The sequence below is a fragment of the Castor canadensis genome, chromosome 8 (genome assembly GCF_047511655.1).
Source record: "Castor canadensis chromosome 8, mCasCan1.hap1v2, whole genome shotgun sequence".
Lineage (NCBI taxonomy): Eukaryota > Metazoa > Chordata > Mammalia > Rodentia > Castoridae > Castor > Castor canadensis.
In genome coordinates this window covers 111,880,994-111,907,329 of record NC_133393.1, presented here as the reverse complement: position 1 = coordinate 111,907,329, position 26,336 = coordinate 111,880,994, and the positions used below count along the sequence as shown (strand labels likewise).

The 26,336-nt window shown below is 38.3% G+C and overlaps 1 protein-coding gene across 1 annotated transcript in view; it reads right to left on the bottom strand.

Annotated features, from left to right (window-relative positions):
• Tph2 (tryptophan hydroxylase 2) overlaps positions 1–26,336 on the bottom strand; it is a 101,763-nt gene that overhangs the window by 72,318 nt on the left and 3,109 nt on the right. The window contains exons 3-5 of the mRNA XM_074081780.1: positions 24,101–24,284; positions 23,896–23,996; positions 18,942–19,009 (exon numbers count right to left, since the gene is read on the bottom strand). Of these exons, the coding sequence (XP_073937881.1) occupies positions 18,942–19,009; positions 23,896–23,996; positions 24,101–24,284 (353 nt within the window). The remainder of the gene's footprint in view (positions 1–18,941; positions 19,010–23,895; positions 23,997–24,100; positions 24,285–26,336) is intronic.

Below are 26,336 nucleotides of genomic sequence, written 5' to 3'. Positions count from 1 at the left end.
ACACTTTCACCTGGGGTTGCAGAAGGGAAATGAGAAGAGATGAAATGTAAAATCACCAACTTTGCATCTCATTAGCAATTAGTGGTCCTCTAAGGATTTGGACAAAGTCTTTGGAGAAAGTTTTTAGGAACCGTCAAGGCTAGTGGTCTCTCTTTGTTCCTTCTTGACTTGGAGGCCTTTGCTGAACCTCCCAATGAGCATACCCTGATTTCTGCAGAATTTCCAGAGAGCTAACTGTAATTTATCCCTTTTCTTTCCTATGCAAGAAAGAACACAAGAATATAGAACAGTAAGATTGACATTATTCTAATAATATTATAAGAATAAACTTGTTTTGATCAAATGCAATTTTAAAGACATTGATCATTCATAAAACTTACTATTAACTGTTCTCAAGCATTCATTATACTTCTCACAATTGAAGTCACCCCAGTGTATAAACATTTCAGTCAGTTCTTGATGACTCACTTATAGTCAGTGACCATAATGTCACCCAGTACTGTGTTTCATGAAACCATGTCACTTGCATCCAGGTGTCTCATGAGAAATCAATGAGTTTTGAACAAGAAAAATGTGTATGTATCTAAGATTGCAAAAACTGTTTCCAGAAAAAAGGAGCACCTGGGTGGGATGGATGAATTCCATTAAGTTTCAACCAGAGAGCAAATGTCATCTTTCCCATTACTTCCCAGTAATGGGAAATATATAAGAAGTATCTGGGGCTCCTATGTTTGATAAAATCATACTTCAGGAATTCAGACCATAAAGGATAACCTATGATGAACTGAATAACTTTTGAGAAAATATTACCAGTAATAATCAGGGAGGAAAAAAACAAGAAGTAAAACAAGAAGCAGTTACTCTGCTTTACCAGAGACACCTACATGCACATGTTTATTGTGGAACTATTCACAGAAGCTAAAATATGAAATCAATCTAGATGTGTGTGTGCACATGTGAATGAAGGAGTATTATTCAGCCATAAAGAAGAATGGAATTCTGTAATTTGCAGCAAAATCAATGGAATTGGAGACATTATATTAAGTGAAATTAGTCTGACAGAGAGGCATGTACCACATGTTCTCTCTCATATGTGGAAGTTAAAACAAAAATCAACCAGGCTACAGAATATCAACTGGAAAGGGTGGAAGAAGTGGGTAAAAGGAGGTGGGATTTTATTGATGGACACTGTATGCCTCTGTGGAAATATCAATTAATTAAAGCCAATTAAAATGTACAATTAATGCATGTCAACCAAAAATTTTAAATAATAAAAATATAAAATATATGTTACAAATCTGTCTGTCTTGTTAGAATATATGCTTCTTGAATGCAGAAATTTTTGTTTTGCTTGTTCATTTTTATACCTCTGCCACCCAGAAAGGAGCCTGTGATAGTGTTCAATAAATAATATTAGTTGAATGAGAAAAATCAACCAATCAGCCTATAAACAAGCCATAATTTTAAGTGTTGAGAAAAATTATAGTTGTGTATCAGAAAGTCTGGCAGAGATGTATTTGTCTTACCTTACCCTTTCCTGATGTATTTTAATCTATAGAGAAAGCAACCCTAAAGATGTTGAGATCTCAATAAATTTTCTGGTAGCTTCCATTATCCTTCTGTACTATTTCCTTTACATGTAAAGATCTCTTTTTTTCTAATTTTCTCAACTCAGTTTCAAGATCCCTGACTAGACACTGTCACCCAGTCACACTTGTATCCAAAAGAAAGAAAGCAGCATATATAAACCCAAAAGGACATAAAAATACTAAACTTGACTAAATACAGAGATATTTCCCTAACTAGACATTCTGATGAAAGAGCTTTCCGTGACATTTTCAAGGATAATGATTTAGTGATATTTTCCACAAAAGAACACTCACAAATCAACACATCGACTCAACAGCCACCCAAGTTCTGCCAAGATTCTGAAATGTTTAAGTCATCTGACATAACGTAGCTTGATGGAGTCTCATCTAGGAGGATGTAGGGAGGCCCATGACTGCTAAGCCACCCCAGAAAGCAAGTGTAGAACACAAAGGCATTTTCAGCTACTCCCCTAGGCCACTCAGGTAAAGAGCATTTGTGATCATATATTTTATTTGCTTCTGCAAATGAGTTTTGCGTGCATGAATTTTCGTAAATGAGTCTATGGGCCCTAAGGAACTTTCAGATGGTAGCAAACAAAAACGTTAGTTGGTTTTGTTCACATTGTTAATATTGGTGCTGCCTTTACAAGAGATGTAATGAAAATAAACGACTGCACCTAGGGAGCCTCAGGGAGAGTGAAGATTTAACTCCTGCAAATTATTTGTTTTTATTTGTCCTGTGCACCACAGGATAGGGCTTCCCACCATTTTCTCACCTTGAAGAAAGCCCTCTTCACATTGCAGAGGAGTGATTTTCATCAGCAAAAAACAAGCATGAAATGAAATAACAGCCACAAAAGTGGATTTAACATCCTTCAATATGCGCATCCTCAACATACACAAGGAGATTGAGCTCAAAGAACCCAATGCAGAAAAGAGCTACGATTCCCAAGTCATCAATGACAGCCAAAACCCTCAGAGTACTAGGATGAAGAGACCCAGAGACAGGGTCTTCAAGGGCTCCAAATTCAATCCAATACATCTTGTGACTTGGCCACTAGAGACTGAATGTTGATAACTCCTGACTCCAACCTTTTTCCATGATAGATGAAGGACTGTAATTAACTGTACACATCATAGCCTTGTGCAAGTTAATAATATCACTCATTGACTTAACTGAAAACATTAATATAATAGCTCATTACATGGATTACGCTCATCTTATAGGGTGATTAAGTGACTATTAGTATCCCCATTTCATGGCTTGGGAAACCAAGTCTAACAAACAGTAATCTAGGTTCAAGACACCCCATTCTTACCTCCATGCAAGGTACTGAATATATCCAATCTGTTCCCAGCAATTGGGATTTGTCCACTGTCTCCACATTTGAAACTAAGGGAAATAAGGCTACTTTACAACACTGAGGGGATGAAACAGGATGTTGTTTGAGAAGCACCTGAGCCGGTGCCTAGTACCTAACAGAGACTGAGTGGAACTGATTCCATCCCTCCAGGTGCACAAAACTGAATAAGATTTCATCATTTCTGGAGATGACAAAACAGCACTATTCCATATAAACCCATTTGCCTCTCAGACAGGACTTGTGGAAATAATTTGAATCCTCGTGTTCATGGAAATCATTTTAAAGTAAAAATACCCAAACCTCTTTCTCTGTGAAACAAGTTAGAATCTGGTGCAACTGCTGTCCTTGTCAGTGAGCAATGCAGGGCCATACTGTGTTAATGTTTTCCACAGCTGTGAGAACCAGGTTATAATCAGACAACATCCTACTGAGTCATTCATGCACACTAAAAATGCACCAAGCCCAAAACATGAAAAGGAGAAACCTTTTCCAAATCAATTTCCCCTTTTGTCTTTCTTTGCAACTCTCAGGCTCCTTTCCTTTTAGCCATTGAGCTAACCTTCAGGTACAGAGACAGATTGGCATGAAAATGATTCTCCTATAAAGCCTGGAGTCTTTTAAATACTTACAAGAACTATGCATTTCAAATATGCTGAGAATTCCGTAAAGAGCAGACTTTATACTTTTTAAAAGCCCAAAGCATTTAGTTCTGCTGCTCTTCTTTTTCAGTTTATTTAAAGTGATACCACCTATGTCAAATGGAAGTTATTACACATAATTTTTTAAAAAGAAAAGGAAAGGTGTGGTCTCCTGGTCAGAGAAAGATATTTAGATTCTATAAGAGAAGCACTCTTAAAATCCTTAATGTGACCTCCTCAGAAACGATTCTCGTCATCTGGGAAATGACCCCAGTACTACAAATACTTGGTTTTGTTCTACTTTTCAATTTGCCGCTCCATTTCAGAGAAATTAAAGTATCAACAACTGGTGTTTATGCAGGAGTCACAAAGTACCCAAACAGCCACATATATCTCTGTTTCATTCAAAACCTGGGAAAGCAAATCAATGGAAGATAATAGAATGGGATAAAATTAGCTCAGTCAGGGAGAAAACATATTTGCCTTCTAAGGTGGCTTTTCTAAAAAAAAGAAGAAGAAGAAATGAAAAAAAATTAAAACTTTCTCCCATAATACAATAGAGCTCACAATTCAGCAAGGTGACCATCTGCCAGTGAAACTGATGAGGAGAACATCATTAAGAATAAAAACTTGCAACCTCCAGTTAAGTTCTTCCCTATTGAGAAAGTATAACCTCCCCTTCCATTCTTTCCCCATCTTCTACTTGTTATGTTTCCAATTAAGATTCGCCTATCTAAAAATAGGTAATGTGGCACTCAGGACTCTAGTTAGTAATGTATTCCTTTAAGCACATTCAGAAACCAAGCAGGATCCATAAATCATGCCTCTTCTCACATGAAATGAGAAATGCTAAGGTCAACTGAAATTTCTGGAAAGGTGGAGAGGTGGAGCCACCTCAGTTATTTTTCTGCAAGTTGCAATAATTGCAAACGTCTCTTAGGAGAGACTCAGCATCAGTAATTCTCTAGCTCCAACACAAAGCTAAATTGTACAGCTACCTGGGAGGAGAAGTCCCAGCATGCACAGTGCTGGGAAGTGAAAGACAGTTCTGGAAAACAGCTCTACTTAAGGCCCACAGCCTGATCTTTCTTTGTCTCTGATTATCTTTTCTTTGCAGACTGATGACTGATCCCACTGAGTCATCTAGTGAGATGCTGGCTTGGAAGACTAATATGTTCATTCCAAAGCACATTGATTCCATACTTATGTTTTTATTCAAACATTCTAATATGTATGACATATTATTGACTCTCAGATTCAAAGGGACATTCATTAGTATTTGGTGATGTGGGTGGGGAAAGGAGAGTGGCTAAAATTGCCCCTCTCTGCTTTGATGGAGAGAGGAGGTTATAATCAACACCATTCCGTGCTGAAAGAGAAAATTCTATTTCTCTGATAGAACTGCATGGAATATTCACAAGCTGACCCAAATTGCAAATGCCTGCTGGGATAGTGATTGCACTCTTCAAATATGCTCATCTCGGGCTGTTTTGTTTTAGGGTCTCTGTTTTGTTGAGAACTTACACTCAGAGCAAATGAATTACAAAGTTTGCAATTTTATAAATCAAAAAATCAAGAACTAAATAGGCTAGCAAGTGGTTAAAAAAAAAAGAAAAAGAAAAAAAAAAAAACAGAGTGACAAATTCCTGGCAATTGTTTTTCAAGCCTCAGCCCAGCTGTGTTTATTTCCATTCGTTCTGTATCTCATGATGGTCGGGCTTTGGGAGGGAGAAGAAAAGCCCACAACCTGAAAGAATAGAGGAAATTCACCAACACAGGATTGAGTCATGCCTCTACTAGGCCAAACTCAGGCAGATACCCTAAACCACCTCTGAGAAACCACATAGCCTTGAAGTTGCACAGGGATGGTTGTTGGAGTACTGACTCCATAAAGCCTTAAGTGAATTAAATACTGACAAAAACTATGCATTTCAAAAATGCTAAGACTTCTGTTAGGAAAAGAATAACTTTTTAAAATGCCAAGTCACCAGAGCAGGTCCTGTCTGGGGCGGGGTGGGGGGAGTGTTGGTATCAGTGAGAAGGGGAAGAAGGTAGGGAAAGGGCATGGAAGGATGAATATAGTGCAAATACTGTTTACACATATAGGTAAATGGAAAAATGAGACCCGTTGAAACAATTCCAGGAATGGGGTGAAGGAGGGATAAAGGAGAATGGTGGAGGGGGTGAATTCAAATATGGTATATTTGATACATTGTAAGAACTTTTGTAAATGCTACAATGTACCCCCACCCAGCACAATAAAAAAAAATATGCTAAGTCACTTAGTGCTGTCAATGTTATTTTCAACCTATTCATGAAACCACTTATAAAACAAGTGTAAGTGGCTATAGACACTATAAAGCAAAATTTAAAAACCGAAGAAAAGGTGTAGCCTCTTGAGCAAAGAAAGACACTTAGATTCTACAAGAGCAGCATTCTTAAAAGTCCCAAAAGGGATTGACCCCACTCAGAAACTATTCTGATCATCCAGGAAATGACCCCAGTACTACAAATATTTGCTTTAGTTCTATTCTTCAATTTCCTGCTCCATTTCAGAAGAATTAAAGCATCACCAACTGGTATTTATGCAGGTGACACACTCAGCTATGTCATCTTCAGTACGTTTCTTGATGTCTCTGGACTTGTGTTCCCTCTTCTTCAAAATGAATATGACAATGTCACCTACCTCAAATGTTCACTGCGAGGTCAAATGATACAATATAAGTGACATGCTTAACAACATGCCCAGAACACAGTGAAAATTTAAGAAAAAGAAGTTAAAACTATCTGAAAATGTGAGTGAGAGACCAACATATGATGACCATTTCTATACCATTAGCCATTCCAGGATGAATACAGCATAGTCCAGTCCCAGGCTGAACCCTCCACCTGTAGCCTGGCTGAGACTCATTGCCTGGGAAGGCCTTGAAGAGGGTCAGTTTTTCAGGATGACAAAACAAATTTTGTGCATGATTTGTGAGAATCTGAAAGGTGCTCCCTCATGCACAATTTTTTTAAGACTTCCATAACCTGTGGAACCTGGAGAGTGGCATACCTTAATTATCACTCTTTAAAGTCATTTATTCATTTTAAATGAGCTTAACAGCTGATTATTTGGAATCAAGGGACCATTAGCTACTTAACACATGATAATAATAACCATACCTATCATAGATTCAACACTTGCTTGTGCCAGTCAGCATTTTGAGCCCTATAATCATTGCTTATCCTCCAAAACATACAAGGTAGAGATTGTCCCATTTTATGAGGAGGGAACTGAGACTTACAGTGACTAGGTCATTGCTAATGACTACAGCACTTATAAGTGGTGGGCAGCAATTCAAACCCAGTTCTGTCTAGCTCCAAACCCTATCTGTTTGGTTACATGTTCTGCTACACTGTGTTACCTCTGCTCTCATTGGGATTAGTTCTGCAGATAATGCATTCTGATAATGCATTAGAGCATTCACTATGGCAGAGCAGTTAGAGAAAAACTTGAAGGAACGAAATGGAACATAAGCTAAATGAATGTAGTACCAATCTCAAAGATGTTCTCCAAAGAACCCACCATTTGTATTTGTATAGTGCCCTCCCACGTTATGTCAAGACAAGAGAAACAGTATGTCACTCCCAAGTCTAGGTTATAAAGAGTATTGCTCATTCTGCCTTGCTCTCTTGCTTGGATCACTTGAGGGGGGAGCCAACTGCAATACCTTAAGGATGCTCAGACTGCCCAGTGCAAAGGCCATGCTGTAAGAAATGGAGGTCTCCTGCCAACAGCCCTTCAGCCCCTGTCAAGTCTTCAGATGACTTCAGCCTAGCCAGTTCTTTATCATGGGGGAGACCCTAATCCAGAATCACCCAACTAAGCTGCTCCTTAACTCCTGACACTCAGAAACTGTGCAAGACAATAAATGTTGTTCTAAGATGGAAAATTTGTTATGAAGAAATAACTAAGACAATGTAAAATATCCAACAGAAGTCAAGGCTTAAAGAAAGCCTTAGTTGACAGGGAGTGGAGAAAGTGGGCAACCAAAGGGTAATAAAAAATTTTTGAAGAATGATGGTAGATAGAAAGAAGTGATCAGTTGAAGTTAGAAAATAGTAACATGCAAAAATAGCAAATGCTTATATAGTTCTTCCTAAGAGATGTTCTAAGTGCAGACAGTACATTGACTCATTTAATCCTCATGGCGATCCTATAAGTAGTAAAGTTATCCTCATTTATAGATAAGAAGACTGAGCCACAGAAGGCTTACACAATTTGTCCAGGTCATTCAACTAGCAAACAGCAAAGCTGGGAATCACCCCAGGCAGGGAAGCTCCAATTTCTGCCTCTTAATCATTGCACACTGTCTCTGAGAGCTAAAGAGAAATAGGGGGAAAGCAACCAAAGCCCTCCAAGTTGGCCAGTCTGAGTAAGCCCCATGTCTTTGGTTTTGACGAAGACAATAAAGTACATTGTATAGCAATGCCCAATTTATTGCATTTAGTCCTTACAATACTTCATGGCGAGCCAGAAAGAAAATATTTTTATCTCCATTTTACAGAGGAGAAAACTGAAGCTGAGAAATGTAAGAAATCATTTAGATCCCTGAATTTGAACTAAAGTGAGTTTTCTTAGCAAATTAGGGAATTTTCCAACCCTAATTTAAGTCAAAAATGTTGACATGTTAAAATTCTCTTGTTTTACCCTACCTGTTGACATTTGCATTTACCAATTTACATTTCAAATTTCTGGGATGGGGGGGGAAATAAGTCAAAGAGGAAGCAGTCCTATGAGACGAATATGAGTCCATGTGCCACCTTAATTTCAACCAGAAGAAAATACATTCGTAACAAAACATAATCACAGTAATATTCAAAATCAATTTAAGCAAACAAGAGTGGCATAATTAAAGTCAGAGCTCAAGGCCTCTTTCCAAGAGAATAAAATGGATTGCAATAACTACCACCGCCCCCACCAAAAATATAATTAAATTAAATATGCATGCATGTTGTTGAAGAATAATCATTAGACTAGCCCCAAGAAAAATTTGTTTATTTCTAGTCAATTGAAAAAAATGTATTAATGATTTTTCCTCCAACAATTTAGGAAATTGTGAAATCCACAGAAATGCAGCTGAGGTTAAAATACGAAGGTCCCAATGACAGAAAACTGTATAGTTTGAGAGAAATCTAACAGCTACGACATCACAGTCATAATTTTCTCTTCCTCCACATGGTGTCTGCCCCCCATGCACTTCCATTTCCTCTGAACTGCAAGTCTGTGTGCACACCACATTATCTAATCATGGGGCATTTTTTTTTCTGTTTATACTAGGATTTCTTTTATTTGCATGGGGGAAGACGGGGTGTGATCTACATGTTAGAGTTTCAGAGATGATTTCAGAAACAATGCCCTCCCTGTATAGGGTGCTCATTCTCAGGTCTTCTATGAGGAATATGCACTAATGAATGTTTCCTGTGCTAATATTGGTAAGGCAATTAGGGCTTCCCTGCACGCCGGCCATTGTGCCCTCATGTCTGCAGGTGGCAGTGGGCCTCTGGGCAATCCATCCTGTTTCTTAGCTGCACTGTCAATCAGAAACTTGCCTTGAGTGGTATCTATTGGCGGCTCTCAGCATGCTGACGTTTTCCCATCCCTCACCTCTTCCCAGTTCATGGTATTAGAGACTTTGAGCCTGCTGTTTTTCATCATAGAGTGGAATTTTTTTCCTTTTTCTCTGCTTGTGTTGATTCTTTCCCCCTGTTTTATCCTTTCAAGACTATCATAGAAAATATAGCATTCAACATGAATCCCCCAGAGGTCTTCTTGGTTGTAGTTTCAATATATATTATTCTGTACTTCATTTCTCTTCCTTCTCATTACCATTAGACACCTCAGACTACATCCTGCCCATCCCTGCTGTAACGTTAGAACACCTGTACTCCATCTTGTTTTGTTTCTGACCTTGTATCTAACAACTTCCCCTTAGCCCAGGAAGTCTAATCTAATTATCAATAGAAATTGAATTGTTCTCCCCAGGTCAGAATGGTCCCTAATTTTATTTTTTTATTGACTACTGACAAATTAAGCCATATATATATTTATAGGGCACAAAGTGATGCTAGGATGTATATTTACAAATGAAGAATGATTGGATCAGCTAATAATCCAATGGCTCAAAAACATCATTTATTCTGTCTTACTGAAGCATTATACCTTTTGACCAAAATTTCCTCATTCCCCCCAAGCCAGTCCCAGAATGGTCCTAATTTTATCAACAAACTATGTTGGCAGAGACTTTACATGTTGCAGCTTTCAAGACTACCTCAATTTCCAATAATCTCCTCAGAACAGTGTTTTGCAGCTTTGTTTGAAACAAATCTTAAATGAGTTTATTTGAAGTAGTTATGGCATTGACATCTTTCTACTTTGTGCACTTACAAAGTCATCAGTAGTGGAAAAATACCTATTCAATTACAAATTGCATCTTTATTTTCTATAAACTAAAAGAAATCTTACTTGCTGCAGAGCAAACTGGAAGCAACAGCCAAGGCCCATTTTGAATTTGTTAGTGTCTGTGCCGCTCCCAAACCAGCACAAAAGCAGGAGCAAGTGAGCTTGCAAGTGCACATGTGTATACATGCACACACACACACACACACACACACACACAGAGAGAGAGAGAGAGAGAGCTGATCATTCATTATCCTCAAACTCATAGTCTGAGAAACCTTAGCCAAGACAACATGAGGAGGTTTAAGGAATAATCCTTTGCTCAACTTTCCCCAAGTCCTGGGTTCATGTTTTCCTGATTTAACTACACTTGGTAGGAAATTTCCTCACTCCGTCCACTCACAAGAAGCATACAAGGCAACTGGAAATTTGCTATTAGTATTTGGGCAACTTCTCTCATATATATAAATATGGGAATAAAATTGTTTTTTATAACATCTATCCATGAAGAGGGATATTGGTCACCATGAAAAGCATCAGTTTACCCAACAGTCTCTTAATAGGGAACCAAAGAGTTTCTTTCAAGGATCTTTCAAGGATTACTTCTATGAATGTCTAGCTACATTACGTGCTAAGATGGCAGCCCAGACAATAGCATTAACATACCCAAAAAAGAAAAGAGTAAATCAGTTGGAAACAGGAGGCAGCCTTGAGGAAAAAGTGGTGGGAGACATAATGATGGCACGATTGATCACTGGTTATGTGCCAGGCACCGTGCTAAGCACAGCACAAGCCATCTCTTTTTAATTTCCCCCTACTCAAAGTAAAAGACCTCTATGACAAAAACTATAAACCACTAAAGAAAGAAACTGAAAAAGACATCAAAAGATGGAAAGCTCTCCCATGCTCATGGATCAACAGAATTAATATGAAAATGGCTATACTACCAAAAGCAATCTATATGTTCAATGAAATTCCCATCAAAATCCCAATGACACTCCTCACAGAGATTGAAAAATCAACCCTAAGGTTTATATGGAAGCACAAAAGACCACAACTAGCTAATGTAATACTGAGCAAAAAGAGCAATGGTAGAGGTTTCACAATACCTGACTTCAAACAATACTACAGAGCCATAACAATAAAAACAGCATGGTACTGGCACAAAAATAGACATGAAGACCAGTGGAACAGAATAGAAGACCCAGACATAAATCCACATAGTCTCAGCCACCTAATGTTTTTAACAAACGTGCCCAAAGATGGAAGAAAAGACAGCATCTTCAATAAATGTTGCTGAGAAAACTGGATATCTACATAGAGAAGACTGAAACTAGATCCATGTCTTGCATTCTAAAAGTACCAATTCAAAGTAAACCAACAATTATAAGGCTTGGAACTACTGTAGGAAAGAGTAGGGAATACACTGGAACACATAGACATAGGCAGTAACTTTCTAAATAGAACTCCAACGGCTCAGCAATTAAGAGAAAGGATTGACACATGGGACTGCATAAAACTAAAAAGTTTCTGCATAGCCAAAGAAATGGTCACCAGACTGAAGAGGCTGCCACAGAATGAGAGAAAAATCCTTCTACCAATATATCTGACAAAGGAGTAATAACCAGAATTTACAGGGAATTCAAAAAATTAAACTCCAAAAGAATCAATGACTCAGTGAAGAAATGGACAAATGAACTGAGCAGAACTTTTTTGAAGGAAGAAGTCTAAATGGCCAAAAACATACAAGAAAAACATTCAACATCCCTGGCCATAAAGGAAGTGCAAATCAAAACCATATTAAGATTTCACTTCACCTCAACTAGAATAGCTATCATCAAGAACACAAACAGCAATAGATGTTGGTGATGATGCAGAGAAAAAGGAATCCTTTATTTAAATACAATGGAATTTTATTCAGTCATAAAGAAGAATGAAATTTTGTCATTTGAAGGTAAATGGATGGAACTGGAGAACATAATCTTAAGTGAAGTTAGCCAGGTTCAGAAAGGCCACATGTTTTCGCTCGTATATGGAATATAGACCCGATACAAATACAAATAGAAGCAATATGAAAAACAGGTCACACTAAGGGGAAGTCACATATGAGAGAGGATGGGGGGATAAAGAAGGAAGTTAAGAAGGTGAATGTGTTGATGTAATTCCTATAAGAGAATGAATATAGAATTTTTAAACCTGTTGAAATCACCATAAGAAGGGGACTAAGGTAGAAAGGAGAAAAATAGAGGGGATGAACCAATTCAGGTTATAATACATATGTACATGGAAATGTCACAATGAAACACCCTGTATAGCTATCTTAAGCAAATAAAAATGTCATTTTTTTTTTTTACAAAAATGAAGAACAGAAAGTCAAAACAAATCCTGTCTGGAGGGTAGGTACAAGTGGGAGGGGGGATATAAGGAAAGGATGTAGGAGGATGAATACGGTAGAAATATTATGTACACATGTATGTAAATGGAAAAACAAGACCTGTTGAAACTATTCCAGGAATGGGGGAGAGAAGATAAAGGAGAATGGGGGTGAATTCAACTATGACATACTGTAAGAACTTGTGTAAATGTCACAATGCTCCCCCAGCACAACAATAAAAAAAGGAACTCTTATACAGTGTTGTGGGAATACAAAATTAGTACAACCATGATGCAAAGCAGTATGGAGACTTCTCAAGAAACTAAAAATAGAACTACCGTATGGTCCAGAAATACCACTCCTAGGCATGTACCTGAAGGAATATAAGTAGGATACAATAAAGACACTTGCAAACCCATGTTTATTGCAGCATTATTCACCATAGCTAAGCTATAGAAATAGCACAGATGCCTACAACTAATGAATGGATTAAGAAAATGTGATAACACATTTTATGAAGCCAGTATTATAATTATCCCAAAACCAGGCAAAGACACCTCCAAAAAAGGAGAACTATAGGCCAATCTCCTTAATGAACATTGATGCAAAAATCCTCAACAAAATAATGGCAAACCGAATTCAACAACACATCAAAAAGATTATTCACCACAACCAAGTAGGCTTCATCCCAGGGATGCAGGGGTGGTTCAACATACGAAAATCAATAAACGTAATAAACCACATTAACAGAAGCAAAGACAAAAACCACTTGATCATCTCAATAGATGCAGAAAAAGCCTTTGATAAGATCCAACACCATTTCATGATAAAAGCTCTAAGAAAACTAGGAATAGAAGGAAAGTACCTCAACATTATAAAAGCTATATATGACAAACCTAGAGCCAGCATTATACTTAATGGTGAAAAACTGAAACCATTCCCTCTAAAATCAGGAACCAGACAAGGATACCCACTATCTCCACTCCTATTCAACATAGTACTGGAATTCCTAGCCAGAGCAATTAGGCAAGAAGAAGGAATAAAAGGAATACAAATAGGTAAAGAAACTGTCAAAATATTCCTATTTGCAGACGACATGATCCTATACCTTAAAGACCCAAAAAACTCCACTCAGAAGCTTCTAGACACCATCAATAGCTACAGCAAGGTAGCAGGATATAAAATCAACATAGAAAAATCATTAGCATTTCTATACACTAATAATGAACAAACTGAGAAGGAATGTATGAAAACAATTCCATTTACAATAACCTCAAAAAAAATCAAATATCTAGGTGTAAACCTAACAAAGGATATGAATAACCTCTACAAGAAAAACTATAAACTTCTGAAGAAAGAGATTGAGGAAGACTATAGAAAGTGGAGAGATCTCCCATGCTCATGGATTGGTAGAATCAACATAATAAAAATGTCTATACTCCCAAAAGTAATCTACATGTTTAATGCAATTCCCATCAAAATTCCAATGACATTCATTAAAGAGATTGAAAATCTCTTTAATATGGAAACATAAGAGGCCACGAATAGCCAAGGCAATACTCAGTCAAAAGAACAATGCTGCAGGTATCACAATACCTGACTTCAAACTATATTTCAAAGCAGTAACAATAAAAACAGCATGGTACTGGCACAAAAACAGACATGAAGACCAGTGGAACAGAATAAACCAGATATGAAGCCACACAACTATAACCAACTTGTCTTTGACAAAGGAGCTAAAAATATATGATAGAGAAAAAGCAGCCTCTTCAACAAAAACTGCTGGGGAAACTGGTTAACAGTCTGCAAAAAACTGAAACTAGATCCACGTATATCACCCTATACCAATATTAACTCAAAATGGATCAAGGAGCTTAATATCAGACCACAAACTCTGAAGTTGATACAGGAAAGAGTAGGAAATACTCTGGAATTAGTAGGTATAGGTAAAAACTTTCTCAATGGAACCCCAGCAGCACAGCAACTAAGAGACAGCATAGATAAATGGGACTTCATAAAACTAAAAAGCTTCTGCTCAACAAAAGAAATGGTCTCTAAACTGAAGAGAACATCCACAGAGTGGGAGAAAATATTTGTCAGCTACACAACAGACAAAAGACTGATAACCAGAATATATAGGGAACTTAAAAAACTAAATTCCCCTAAAACTAATGAACCAATAAAGAAATGGGCAAGTGAACTAAATAGAACTTTCTCAAAAGAAGAAATTCAAATGACCAAAAAACACATGAAAAAATGCTTACCATCTCTAGCAATAAAGAAAATGCAAATTAAAACCACACTAAGATTCCACCTCACTCCTGTTAGAATAGCCATCATTAGCAACACCACTAACGACAGGTGTTGTCAAGGATGCGGGGAAAAAGGAACCCTCTTGCACTGTTGGTGGGAATGTAAACTAGTACAACCACTCTGGAAAAAAATTTGGAGGCTACTTAAAAAGCTAAACATTGATCTACCATTTGATCCAGCAATACCACTCATGGAGATATACCCAAAAGAATGTGACACAGGTTACTCCAGAGGCACCTGCACACCCATGTTTATTGCAGCACTATTCACAATAGCCAAGTTATCGAAACAGCCAAGATGCCCCACTACTAATGAATGGATCAAGAAAATGTGGTATCTATACACAATTGAATTTTATGCAGCCATGAAGAAGAACGAAATGTTATCATTTGCTGGTAAATGGATGGAATTGGAGAACATCATTCTGAGTGAGGTTAGCCTGGCCCAAAAGACCAAAAATCGTATGTTCTCCCTCATATGCGGACATTAGATCAAGGGCAAACACAACAAGGGGATTGGACTTTGAGCACATGATAAAAGCTTTAGCACACAAGGGAGGGGTGAGGATAGGTAAGACACCTAAAAAATTAGCTAGCATTTGTTGCCCTCAACGCAGAGAAACTAAAGCAGATACCTTAAAAGCAACTGAGGCCAATAGGAGAAGGGGACCAGGAACTAGAGAAAAGGTTAGATCAAAAAGAATTAACCTAGAAGGTAACACATATGCACAGGAAATTAATGTGAGTCAACTCCCTGTATAGCTATCCTTATCTCAACTAGCAAAAACCCTTGTTCCTTCCTATTATTGCTTATACTCTCTCTTCAACAAAATTAGAGATAAGGGCAAAATAGTTTCTGCCGGGTATCGAGGGGGTGGGGGGAGAGGGAGGTGGCAGAGGGGGTGGTAAGGGAGGGGCTGGGGGCAGGGGGGAGAAATGACCCAAGCATTGTATGCACATATGAATAATAAAACAATAAAAATTTTTTAAAAAAAGAAAATTTGATATCTATATACAATAGAATATTACTCAGTCATAAAGAAGAATGAAGTTTTTTCATTTGCAGATAAATGGATGGAACTAAAGAACATCATATTAAGTGAAGTAAGTCAGGTCAGAAAGACACATACCAACAAAGATCGAATGTTTTCTCTCATATGTAGAAGACAGATCCAAATACAAATACACAAGCATTATCATATATATGTATTATATATATGTATGTACACACACACACACACACACACACACACACACACACACAAAGGTTTCCAAAAGTGAGACTATTAGAGGAGACTAAGGAAAGAGGAAAAGAACAAAAGAATGTTAGAATGTTAGAGAGTGAATAATATTGAACTATATCACATCTGTGTAGGAACAAGATACCATGAAATGCACTGAAAACTGTTGAACAATACAGGGTAGGGGGGACAGGGTGAGGAAAAGTAATAGAGGGTGATTGAGTGATTAATGCACACTATATTTACAGGTAAAATACCAATGCAAATCCCCACTGGACAATGAACAGACACTAAAACAATGAAGGGAAGGAATGTAGCACAGGTCATGTAAAGGGAAGGGTAGTAGCAGGAAGGGAGGATAAATGAAGACGGTAAAGGGGTGACAATGGTTGATGCATTTTCTATACATGTATGAATATGGAACATTGAAACCTTATTTTAAGCAGGGTAGTGGGGGAAGAGGGAGAATAATGGAAGGTATGAGCCATACCAAGGTACAATATATGTATATATGGAAACCCCTGAATAACTATCATAGACTAATAAAAAAAATTTTAAATCTCTCCTATTCCCTAAGAGATGGCCCCTGTGTTAGACACACTTTACAGATGAAGAAGCTGGAGCATAGTGGGGTTGATACTCAATTAGGAATCAGTGGAACCAGCATTCCAACCCAGATTGTCTGCCCACATTGCCCCATGTTCTAAGCACTTCGTTATTTTTGCCTCGTCAGCCTGGGTTCAGCACTGTGCAGGGAGTGAGTTATAACACCCCTAGATTCCAAACTCTCTTTGGAAACACCCTTTGTTTTGATTCTGTATCTACCAAATAGCCCTCAGGAATGGTTTAGCCTCCTCTGCTCTCATGACAACAGGGAGGGTTCAGTGATTCCAATGAGAATTGTCTCTGTAAAATGATCACTGTAAAATTATGAGTTGGCAGTTTCCTGCCTGCCTCAGTCTCCAGAACATTCAATTATAAGAGCCATGCCCCTTGGGCCTGAGCACCGCTCAGCTCTCCAAACTGGGACCATATCTCCAAAGGCCCCAGTTCCACCCAGCCCTCCTCCACTCAGCATAAAACCTCCACCTATTCCAATCCCCCAAGTTCTGCTTTTACCCCCATAGACACCACTGCTCAATTTCACATTTCAGTTGTAGGAAGGTGGCAAATGCAGATGCTTTTTTGCACTTTGACAGCCTCACCCCTTCCATCATTTTCAACATCTTTTCTTCTCCTCTCCATACATTTTTTAAACCACATGACTGCCCATTATTAATAATCCTTGAAATTGATTTACTCATACATAACCACCCACTGCATCAGCTTGTCTTGTCCAGTTTGGGGGCTCTACCAAGAAGAAACAAGTAACATCTGAACTATTCCTTGAGTCATTATGCCAACAAAATCCTATGTTAAAATCATACACACACACACTATACATACATATACATACGTATGTGTATAAATATGACATGTGTTATAAGGTACATACTACCTATCTGTTTTATCTAAGGGAGAGCCTCTACCTGGCACTGAGTTTTTACAATATCCTAGACATATCATGCCCCCAAAGGACTGCCCTGCCCATACACCCTCTAAGGATCCATGATTTGATTCCACGAAGAGGGCGAGGTCTGTGAACCTGAGGAAGCCAATGTTAAGGCCTACGGCCACTTATTCAAGTCTGCTGTAAAAAGTGAGATCAGCCCATAGGGTCCTTTCTTAGCTATTTGACCAGGAAAGTCTGGGAAGTAAGAATAGTGAGTATCGCTGCTGAGAGTCCAGAAGGGGTATGAGGTTGTGCTCGGACCAGCGCAAGCCATGTTCACACTGATATTTGAGGGGTAGAAAGTCACAGGAGGAAAGACACTGTCTGGAAATGTGCAAAATCATGTGCCAAGTACTTCTGGTTTTCAAAAACACGGTTTTTTATAAACATGAAGGCGAAAAGATGAAGGCTGCTTGGGACTTGGGAAGAGAAAGGGCAGAGCACCAGAGCATCAAGGAAAGCTTGGGATGAGCAAATGATTGGCCCAACAAAATGTGCAATTATGAATTCTCTCACTTGGTTTTAAGTATTTGTGTATCATAGTTCTTAAAAAAAATAAAAACCAACACCAATACCCTCTTATTTTAATACACATCATGTCCTAAGTTCTTACCAATGATACATGTGCCTCTCAGGACAGGCAAATGTCTGACCAAAATCTTTCCCCTACCAGGCATGGATTTACATTTTGTTCTGAGGATAAGCTTCATGTAGCTGATCACATTCCATAAAAAGAAAACAGATGGTCTCTAAGTTATACTAGTGAAAGTAGAATAAACAGAAGTCTAATACCCACTATATTTTTCTAGGCATGGCCTTTGGTCAACATACTATATCACTGCCAGTCACAAATTCATCTGTCACTGCCACTTGTCATCATGCAACATGCACAATCCTCACCCCAAAAACTGATGTGCCTCACTTTCACCCCAACCCTGATCTGGGACTGAGTATGAAACTTTTCTATCACCCTCCAATTTATAGGAAGTTTCCCCTTCCATGTAAAGAAAGCACATTTTTACTATGGCTGCTTAAATTAACCCTTCCCAAATTCTTGCTGAATCCACTTTCATTAGGGAAGCTGGTCGCTGAAAATAGTTTAGTGAAACGTCAAATCAAAAGTAAAATTAAAGCACAGTTTCCAAGCCTTACAGAGTGTACAGAAACGACTTCTTGCTAATGGAGCTGAGAATACAAAGGTATAAATGTAACCCTTGCATGTGGCCCACAGGTCTCATTATTTTGCAATTATATCTAGATGTCAAACATCAGTGTTGGCATTTAAGGCCTAAGGAGTTGGTGAGTGTTTAAAATGGTTCATGTCTCCCTCCTGCAAAAGTTAAAGTTGAACAGAAGACAGGTCTGTTTTAACACAGCATGTGTTTTTCTTAACTAGCCAGTGACAAGAAAGAAATACACAGGTACTTACTATTTATAACCCATGGCCACATCCACAAAATACTTCCTTCTCTGTCGATAGACATTGTCCTTAAATCCCTTAAACAGAAAACAGATTAAGTTATTCAACAAAGTGCTGAAAAACTAGCTGCAGAAGGACTAAAAGAAAACCACTGTGATGTTTATTGAGTGTTCAATTCAAATGTAAATCTTATCCTCAGATGACTGACTTGATGACACAGACAAGAGCAAATTGTGCTTACAGTAAAACCTCATTCAATTTGGCTCTACTCATTTGGGATGTGTGGGAATTCAGGCTAGAGTTTACCTTTCCACTAAGTAAGCAGAATGGCTTAGTTAAGCAAATTAATATTTTGAACAATATCTTTTGGCTTTCAAGTATCAATCACATGTAATTGATCTTAATCACAATTTAAGCCTATTCATTAATCCAGGTTTCTTTAATATGGTTACTTAGTAAGTTAACCTAGTTTTAATTGCTTTGTGTAAATAATTAATAAATGTAATATTTACTAACAACTCAGTCATCCAAAATTATCATCAAATTCCCCAAATAGCATGGAATTAAAGAGGTTTTGCTGTATTTTGTGACTATTGCCACACACTGCAAAACTGATAAGGGATTTATGCACAGGGAAGAAAGTTAGCTCCGTTATACTCAGAGCTACTATAATTCCAATACATCTTAGCCAACTTCAAGATTTTTATCTAGCATCATCCACTTGGGAACTTGAACACCATGTCTGTCATTTTTCAGTCGAGTAAACTCCTAGGAGAACTTCCTGGTTTACTCAACAATCTCTCCTCCTGTCAACAAACTTCACATTTTACTTTCCTTCCCATACTTTCACACAATCAATTCTTTCTGGAGTTGTTTCTCCAAGATTTTAGAAGCCCATGAGGAATCGTTTTCACTTAACTTCTTACCTCTACAACCCCCAAGGATGATCAGGAAGCAGTGGCCACTGGCAGTAGAGGCCAGGCAGGAAACAAGCCACAAGGACTATGGAGTTCTAGGATAAAGGAGCAGGAATGAACTGAACACCTATAATCCCAGCTACTTAGGAGGTGGAAATGGAGGATCATGAGTTCAAGGACATGAAGTTAATGAGACCCTATCTCAGAAACAAAATACAAAAACAAAAGGGCTGGGGATGTGGTTAAAGAGATAGAGCACTTGCCTAACAAGCACAAGGTTCTAGGATCAAGCCTCAGTATCTAGTGGGGGCAGGGAGGAAGGCCTAGACTACCCATGCAGCAATACATACCTTTCTGCAAAATGGGATGTTTAAGAGGAACCCCAAATACACTAGAAAATCACTTTGTTCTCCTGTCTGGGAAAAGGATAATGGTCCCTAAGGCTAGAAATCTTCAAAGGTTTATCTGATGGACAGTAATAAAGAATGACCTTTCAGGAATAATGAAAGACTTACTAATGGTGAGAAGAGAGAAAAATACCCTCAGATCATCTGAAAACCCTGTAGAAATAAAGTATCCTCTGCCCACTGGCTAGTACTTTCTTTCGTGTTCGTGAACTGGGAATTTTTAAACTTGAGTTCATGGGTAAACTTTTGAAACCCTAAAAATGTCTATAGGCAGAATTTTGTGACCATAGTAACTACATTCATAAATGGGTCTGTAACCTACAAAACGGTTTCCTGCTGTGGAGGGTCATACTAGAAAGTGAGTGCTTCTAACCTCACTAGTAAAAACCAAGCTACCTGGGGTGGGAAAACTGAAGAATTCCAAGTCCCTTCATTATTCAGAAAGAAAGTAGGCCATGACAAAAGGGAAAGAGTCCCATGAAAAGCACAGCATCTGTTCCCTGGTTCCTGTCAGACTGGACACCATGGTAACAGCATCATAATCTGCTGGGCTTCCAGAAGAATCTCAACTGTCTCCCCTCAGCAAACACCTGCACCTTTTCCAGGGATTCAAGAGAGAAATTTACTCATCATGCCTCATTAGCCTAGAGTGGCAGTGATTACACAAGTGTTGTGGGTGCTGCAGAGCTTCCTGGATTGAACCATGGACTGGCAAAGGAAGGGATGCTAGCTGCACCAGCCATTACAGAAACACAGCATTCCTTTGCCATCCATTCTGAGCTAAAGCCAAGGACAGGGTTACCAAATAAAATACAGGATGCCCAGTAAAATTTCAATTTTAGATTAACAACAAATTTTTGCAATTTAACTAGACATCCTATATATTTATTTACAAAATCTGGCAACACTCACACCCAGAGAATACCTGCTGCACAAATTCACTCTCCCTCCCCCAATTTAAATAAAAGGGAACTGAAGATGCAGCCAGAACCCTGAAGTGCCCAGCTCAATTTACACTGACACTCGAGTAGCCATTTCAAAGAGCTCAAGCCTGATGTAATATTAGAATCATCTGGAGACCTCTAAATACTACTCCAAACCTGGCCATACTCCACAAGGTTCTGATTTAGGCTTTCTAGGGTGAGGAACTGCCATCAGTGTTTTTTAAATTCCTCACAGACAATTTGAATGGACTGCTTAGAGCATACCACAATCTTCTGCAGATCCTTGTACATGCAGATTCCTGTGTCTGTCCCTGAATGATCTGATTCAAAAGGCTCCAGGAGAGCCTCAAGATGTTACATTTTTTTAAAGCATTTTAGGAGAGGATCTTGAACCATACTTTGAAAGACCTTCCCAGTGTAGATCCTGGCAACTCAAAGTGTGATCCCCTTAAGCCTCTGTTTGAGCCTCAACTGGGAGTTCACTAGAAACGCAGAATCTCAAGTCCTACAAAATCACAATCTGCATGTTGAAGAGATCTCCCAAGTGATTTGTTTGTCCATTAAAGTGGGAAAGCTACTGACCTAGATATTTAACTCTTCCTTGGGAGCATCAGCAGCATGACATATTCCAGAAAAGCCCCTTCTAAACTGTCCTAGTTCAAGGGTCCCTGTAGTTATCTCAGAATTGGATTATTATCAGTAATAAGAAGTGCTTACACAACTTTTCCTATCTTCATCAAATAAAAACTTACAAAACCACCAACTTCCCAATATCGAATTTTGCATAATGAACATTCAGTGTGCTTATAAAAGAAATATATGTGGCAAAAATAAAATAAATGTCAAGAGAAGTAGGGGATTGCTAAGTACTTGCAATTATTTGAAGTGGCTGCACAGAAAATAAGAGAAGGTATCATAAAGTGGGCATAATTCAGAGTAATGGAATCAAATTAAGCACAGGAAAATTTACTCTTGGTTTTGGAATACATTTTTTCACAGCAAGGTCAGTGGTTCCTGTGGTGGTTCCATTCAGATGGCTAAATTCCTTTCTCCAGGTTGAGTGATTTTCAAACTAGACTAAGGGGAGCATTTGGAAATAGGAGGTTATCGAAAAATCCTTTACTATCCAGGCCTTGATCTGGATGATTTAATATAGCATTTCCATTACGGTAATTAAGCATTTACTCTTGCTAAAATGCCTTCCAGTTGTTTTATTAGCTAGATTTTCAAACACCCCTTTGAGGTCAATAAGAATTTTATTTACACTTTTTATATCAATAGCCTGAGGTACAGAGGTAAAGGGAGTAGACCAAGGTCATTCTGCAAGTTAACAGCTGGTGTCTGTGCAGTCCTCCTTCTCATCTCTTAAATCAGATTTCTGTGCTAATTCCAACTCCTTTAGGGTTGGGAGAGGGGAAGATTTGTATGCTTGATTATTAGAGGTATGTTTGAATGGCTTTCTGATGATCAGAAGACTTACATGTGATTTACTATGAAATATTCTGAAATTTTAGGCTATGCTGGCAAGTATAACAGAGTCCCTGCATGCATTCAGCTTTTTAAAAATAATACAATTGAATTAGGTCTGTTGAACCATTTATTTGAATAGTATATTTGAATTGGTTTGAATCGGTATAGTATGCCAAATGACTGTTTTGACTGACAGTTTCCTTAGTGTTGACATTGTCATAGTTTCCTTTAAAAGAGTGGTTCTCAAACTGAAGTGTGACTGGTTAAAGCAAGTTCCCCAATGACACTGATACTGCCAGTCCTGTGCCCACAGCTATAGCCTCTGCAGAGTGTAGTCATGCCATCAGATTCCCATGTTTCCTGCATTTAAATAGTGTGGATATCAGTAAATTGTCACCCTCAGAACATAAAGTCTTACTACAAGCATGACTCATCTGCTTGGGTTTCACTCTTTTATCTGCTCATTTTTAGACAAGGGGCACTGAGGGAGGGAAAAAAAGCCTACAACGAGTGAGTGCATTGCTTACTTCTCCCTGACTATCAACTATACTTCATTCTGACCATAGAGAAGTTCCAGGTCTCTTGTGTTAAATAAAAACTGATGTAAAGAGGGGAAGGAGAGAATAATGGGAAATGCTTACTCAAGTATCATATTTCTTTAAAGATGGTCATTTTTATTAGAGTAGAGGAGAGTATGGTGGTAGATAGATTCAGAGTAGATATGGGGAGAGACACATCTTCCATCACAGCCTCATTTCAAAACCTTCTGCTTTCCCCCTGAGACTGAAGCCAACCACATTACTCTACTCCTAACTACCTCCAGTCAACGAAAATGGCAAGAAGAATTTTATTCTCTCACTGGGTCCCAACATGCCTAGTCCTCTCTAGTTTCCCAAATGTGTGATCAATTTTAGTTCATTGTTTTTCCAAGGGTCACCATCTGCAAGTATATTTCAGCCTGTCTAATTCCACAGAAATATTCCCCAGGGACTAGAATCACCTCCTCTATCCAACCCTTTTAAAAATAAATGCTATGTGAAAACACCATCTTTCTAACCTGCTTCCAGCCAACACGTATACAGGGAAGCTTTATCATTTGAAAGTCTGCTCTCATTTATGAAAGATAAATAATAAATGGCTCTACAATAAAGCATAACAGCACAGAACATGGCACACAGCCTGGCATGTGGGTGGAACTGTAAAATGGATTTTACTAGACACTTACTGGGTGGTCGGCATCCAACTCAGTACCATACATGAGAACTCTGTGAGAGCATCTGTCTAACTCAGAGATCTTCCGGGGGAACCAAGGCACATCATCTAGTTCTGTTCAAAACACAGTTCAAAAATATTAGCTCACACATCACATTTTCCTCTTTGCAACATTTGTCACATTGTAAAATCGCCCAACAAGCAAAAAACATCCTTGCCTTCTTCCTCAGTCCAAATGTTCTCTGGTGGATTCAGTGTCACAATGGTGGTTTGAAATTTTAGCAACTGAATGAGCTCATTGAATTCTGTTTTGCCACACTCACAATCCACAAAGATTTCAACCTCAGAACTTCTTCGCCGGGATCTCCTGGATTCGATATGAACCATGTTGACATGTTTTTCCTGTGGAAACATAAGTAATACTTCTAAATCACATTCATTCAGGTCACAATAAAGGAATGCTTTTCTGGTTCAATTCTAAAGCAACAAAGTGTCAAGTACCCACTAAAGAGGAAAAGACAATCTCTTTAATTGACTAATATGTAAAAATGTTTCCGACTACTGTCTCTGTACAAAAGAAAGCTGTGTTGTTATGCCTCTGTGTAAATTGTCCCATTTCATTAAAAATAAGAGGAGGGTACTTAAGATACATGAAGGACATTCTAAAGTATAATTATGAGCATCCTCATTTCCCACCAATAGTGGTGCATGATTATTTTGAGGAAAAATTTCTGTATAACATTATCATCCAGTTTCAAGACTTGAATTTTTATGTTGCTGAAAAAAATAATTTAAACTCAAACTCCCAATATTATAATAATTTGAGGCTTTCTTTTGAAAAAAAGTCTAGAAATAAAAAAATCTTTTAAAAAAATAAGTGAATAATCCAAATGTCAGGCAGAAATTGAGGATGTGGTATGATACTGACCAAAGCATAGCCCAAACAGTAGGAAAAGAAAGAGGACCAGGAAGAGCAGCTAAGAGAGAACTTCTGAAGGTAAAAGGAAAACAAACAGCTTACGTAGGGAACAGTAAGGAGGGAAAATAAAAGGTAAAATGCAATAACCCCTAAGTCAGACCACTTACTAACTGTTCTCTTCTGGCACCCTCCAGGCTAGCAAGTATATATTATTGCAACTATCCCACTATAATGGATCTCAGAGGTGAAAAAAACAAAAAACAAAACAAAACTTACAATAAGCTGTTCCAAGGAGAACAGTAACTGAATGCTTAAAAATCAGGTTTAAATTTTCCCAGTGATAAACTTTTCTTTTCTCTTAAGTTAATTGAAGACTAAGTTTTCCTCTCCACCCTAACCTGCACTGCTCCCCTCCCCCATAGCAGACACTTCCCATCACTCCAGATGGTACACTTTCATTATCGGCATTGCTCCTGACACAATCCTGAATGACCTCAGAATTTTCAGCACAAGAATAGGATAAGAAGTCTCCAGTGCCAGAATAGGATCAAATCAAACAGCATCCTCTCCTGTATAAATAGGTCCTGTGGCCAGGAAACTAAGTGCTCTATTTCTATTCATATTAAACTTCACAATAATGCTACATTTTCTCAGTTAGCTGATAATAACAGAAAGATTAATATTAAGTTCAAAGTTCAAGAGACTTCATATACACTGTGTCACTTTAGGCTTTTAATGTCCTTTGGTTGAAGCCAAATGGAGAGTGGATATTTTTAGGCTAGGAAACTGGGGTCCAGATGGGTTAAGTGGTTTAGCTAAGGCCCCATGACTAGCTGATGTCAGAGTGAAAACTCAGAGCTGTTAACTCCTTCTCTAGGGATTTTTCCACTACACCCAGCTGTCTAATTGAATTGGCTTGCCTTTGGGCACTGAATGGACACGGCCCTAGATGACATAATTATGTGTAAAATATTACCCCAGATTTCCATTACCACTGTTTATGGCACCTGATCCTTTCTTTAAGGTCAAAAGGGAACAAATGAAATGTTTGCCAAATCAGGCTGCTAATTCCCTTTCTATGATCATCATAGAAGCATCATAATAATGCTTCATATCTGTACAATTTACAAAGCACTTTCATACATATTACTGCATCCCAACAACGCAGTTAGGTAGGAATTATTATAGCTATTTTTAAAATGAAGGAATTGAACCTAGAAAGCAGCTGGTGATTAGCCAAACCAGGAGAACACAAGTGTGACTCCCCTAATTGCAATTCCAACTCTTTTTTTTTTACTCACAGCAGTCCAAGGCAGAGCTGGATTCCTTATTTCATGGCTCTAATCAATAGCCAGGGCCCCCAAACAAAATACATTTGTTAAGGGAGGATGTTTACTAATAGGTGGAGGAGTCTTCAGTGTACATTGGCAAGAAGGCAATAGCTTTTATGGATTCTGTGCCTTATCCTCACCCAGGCTCTTTCTTTAGGGTTGACCTGGGAAGATGCTAGTTGGACCTGGGAAGATGCTACTACA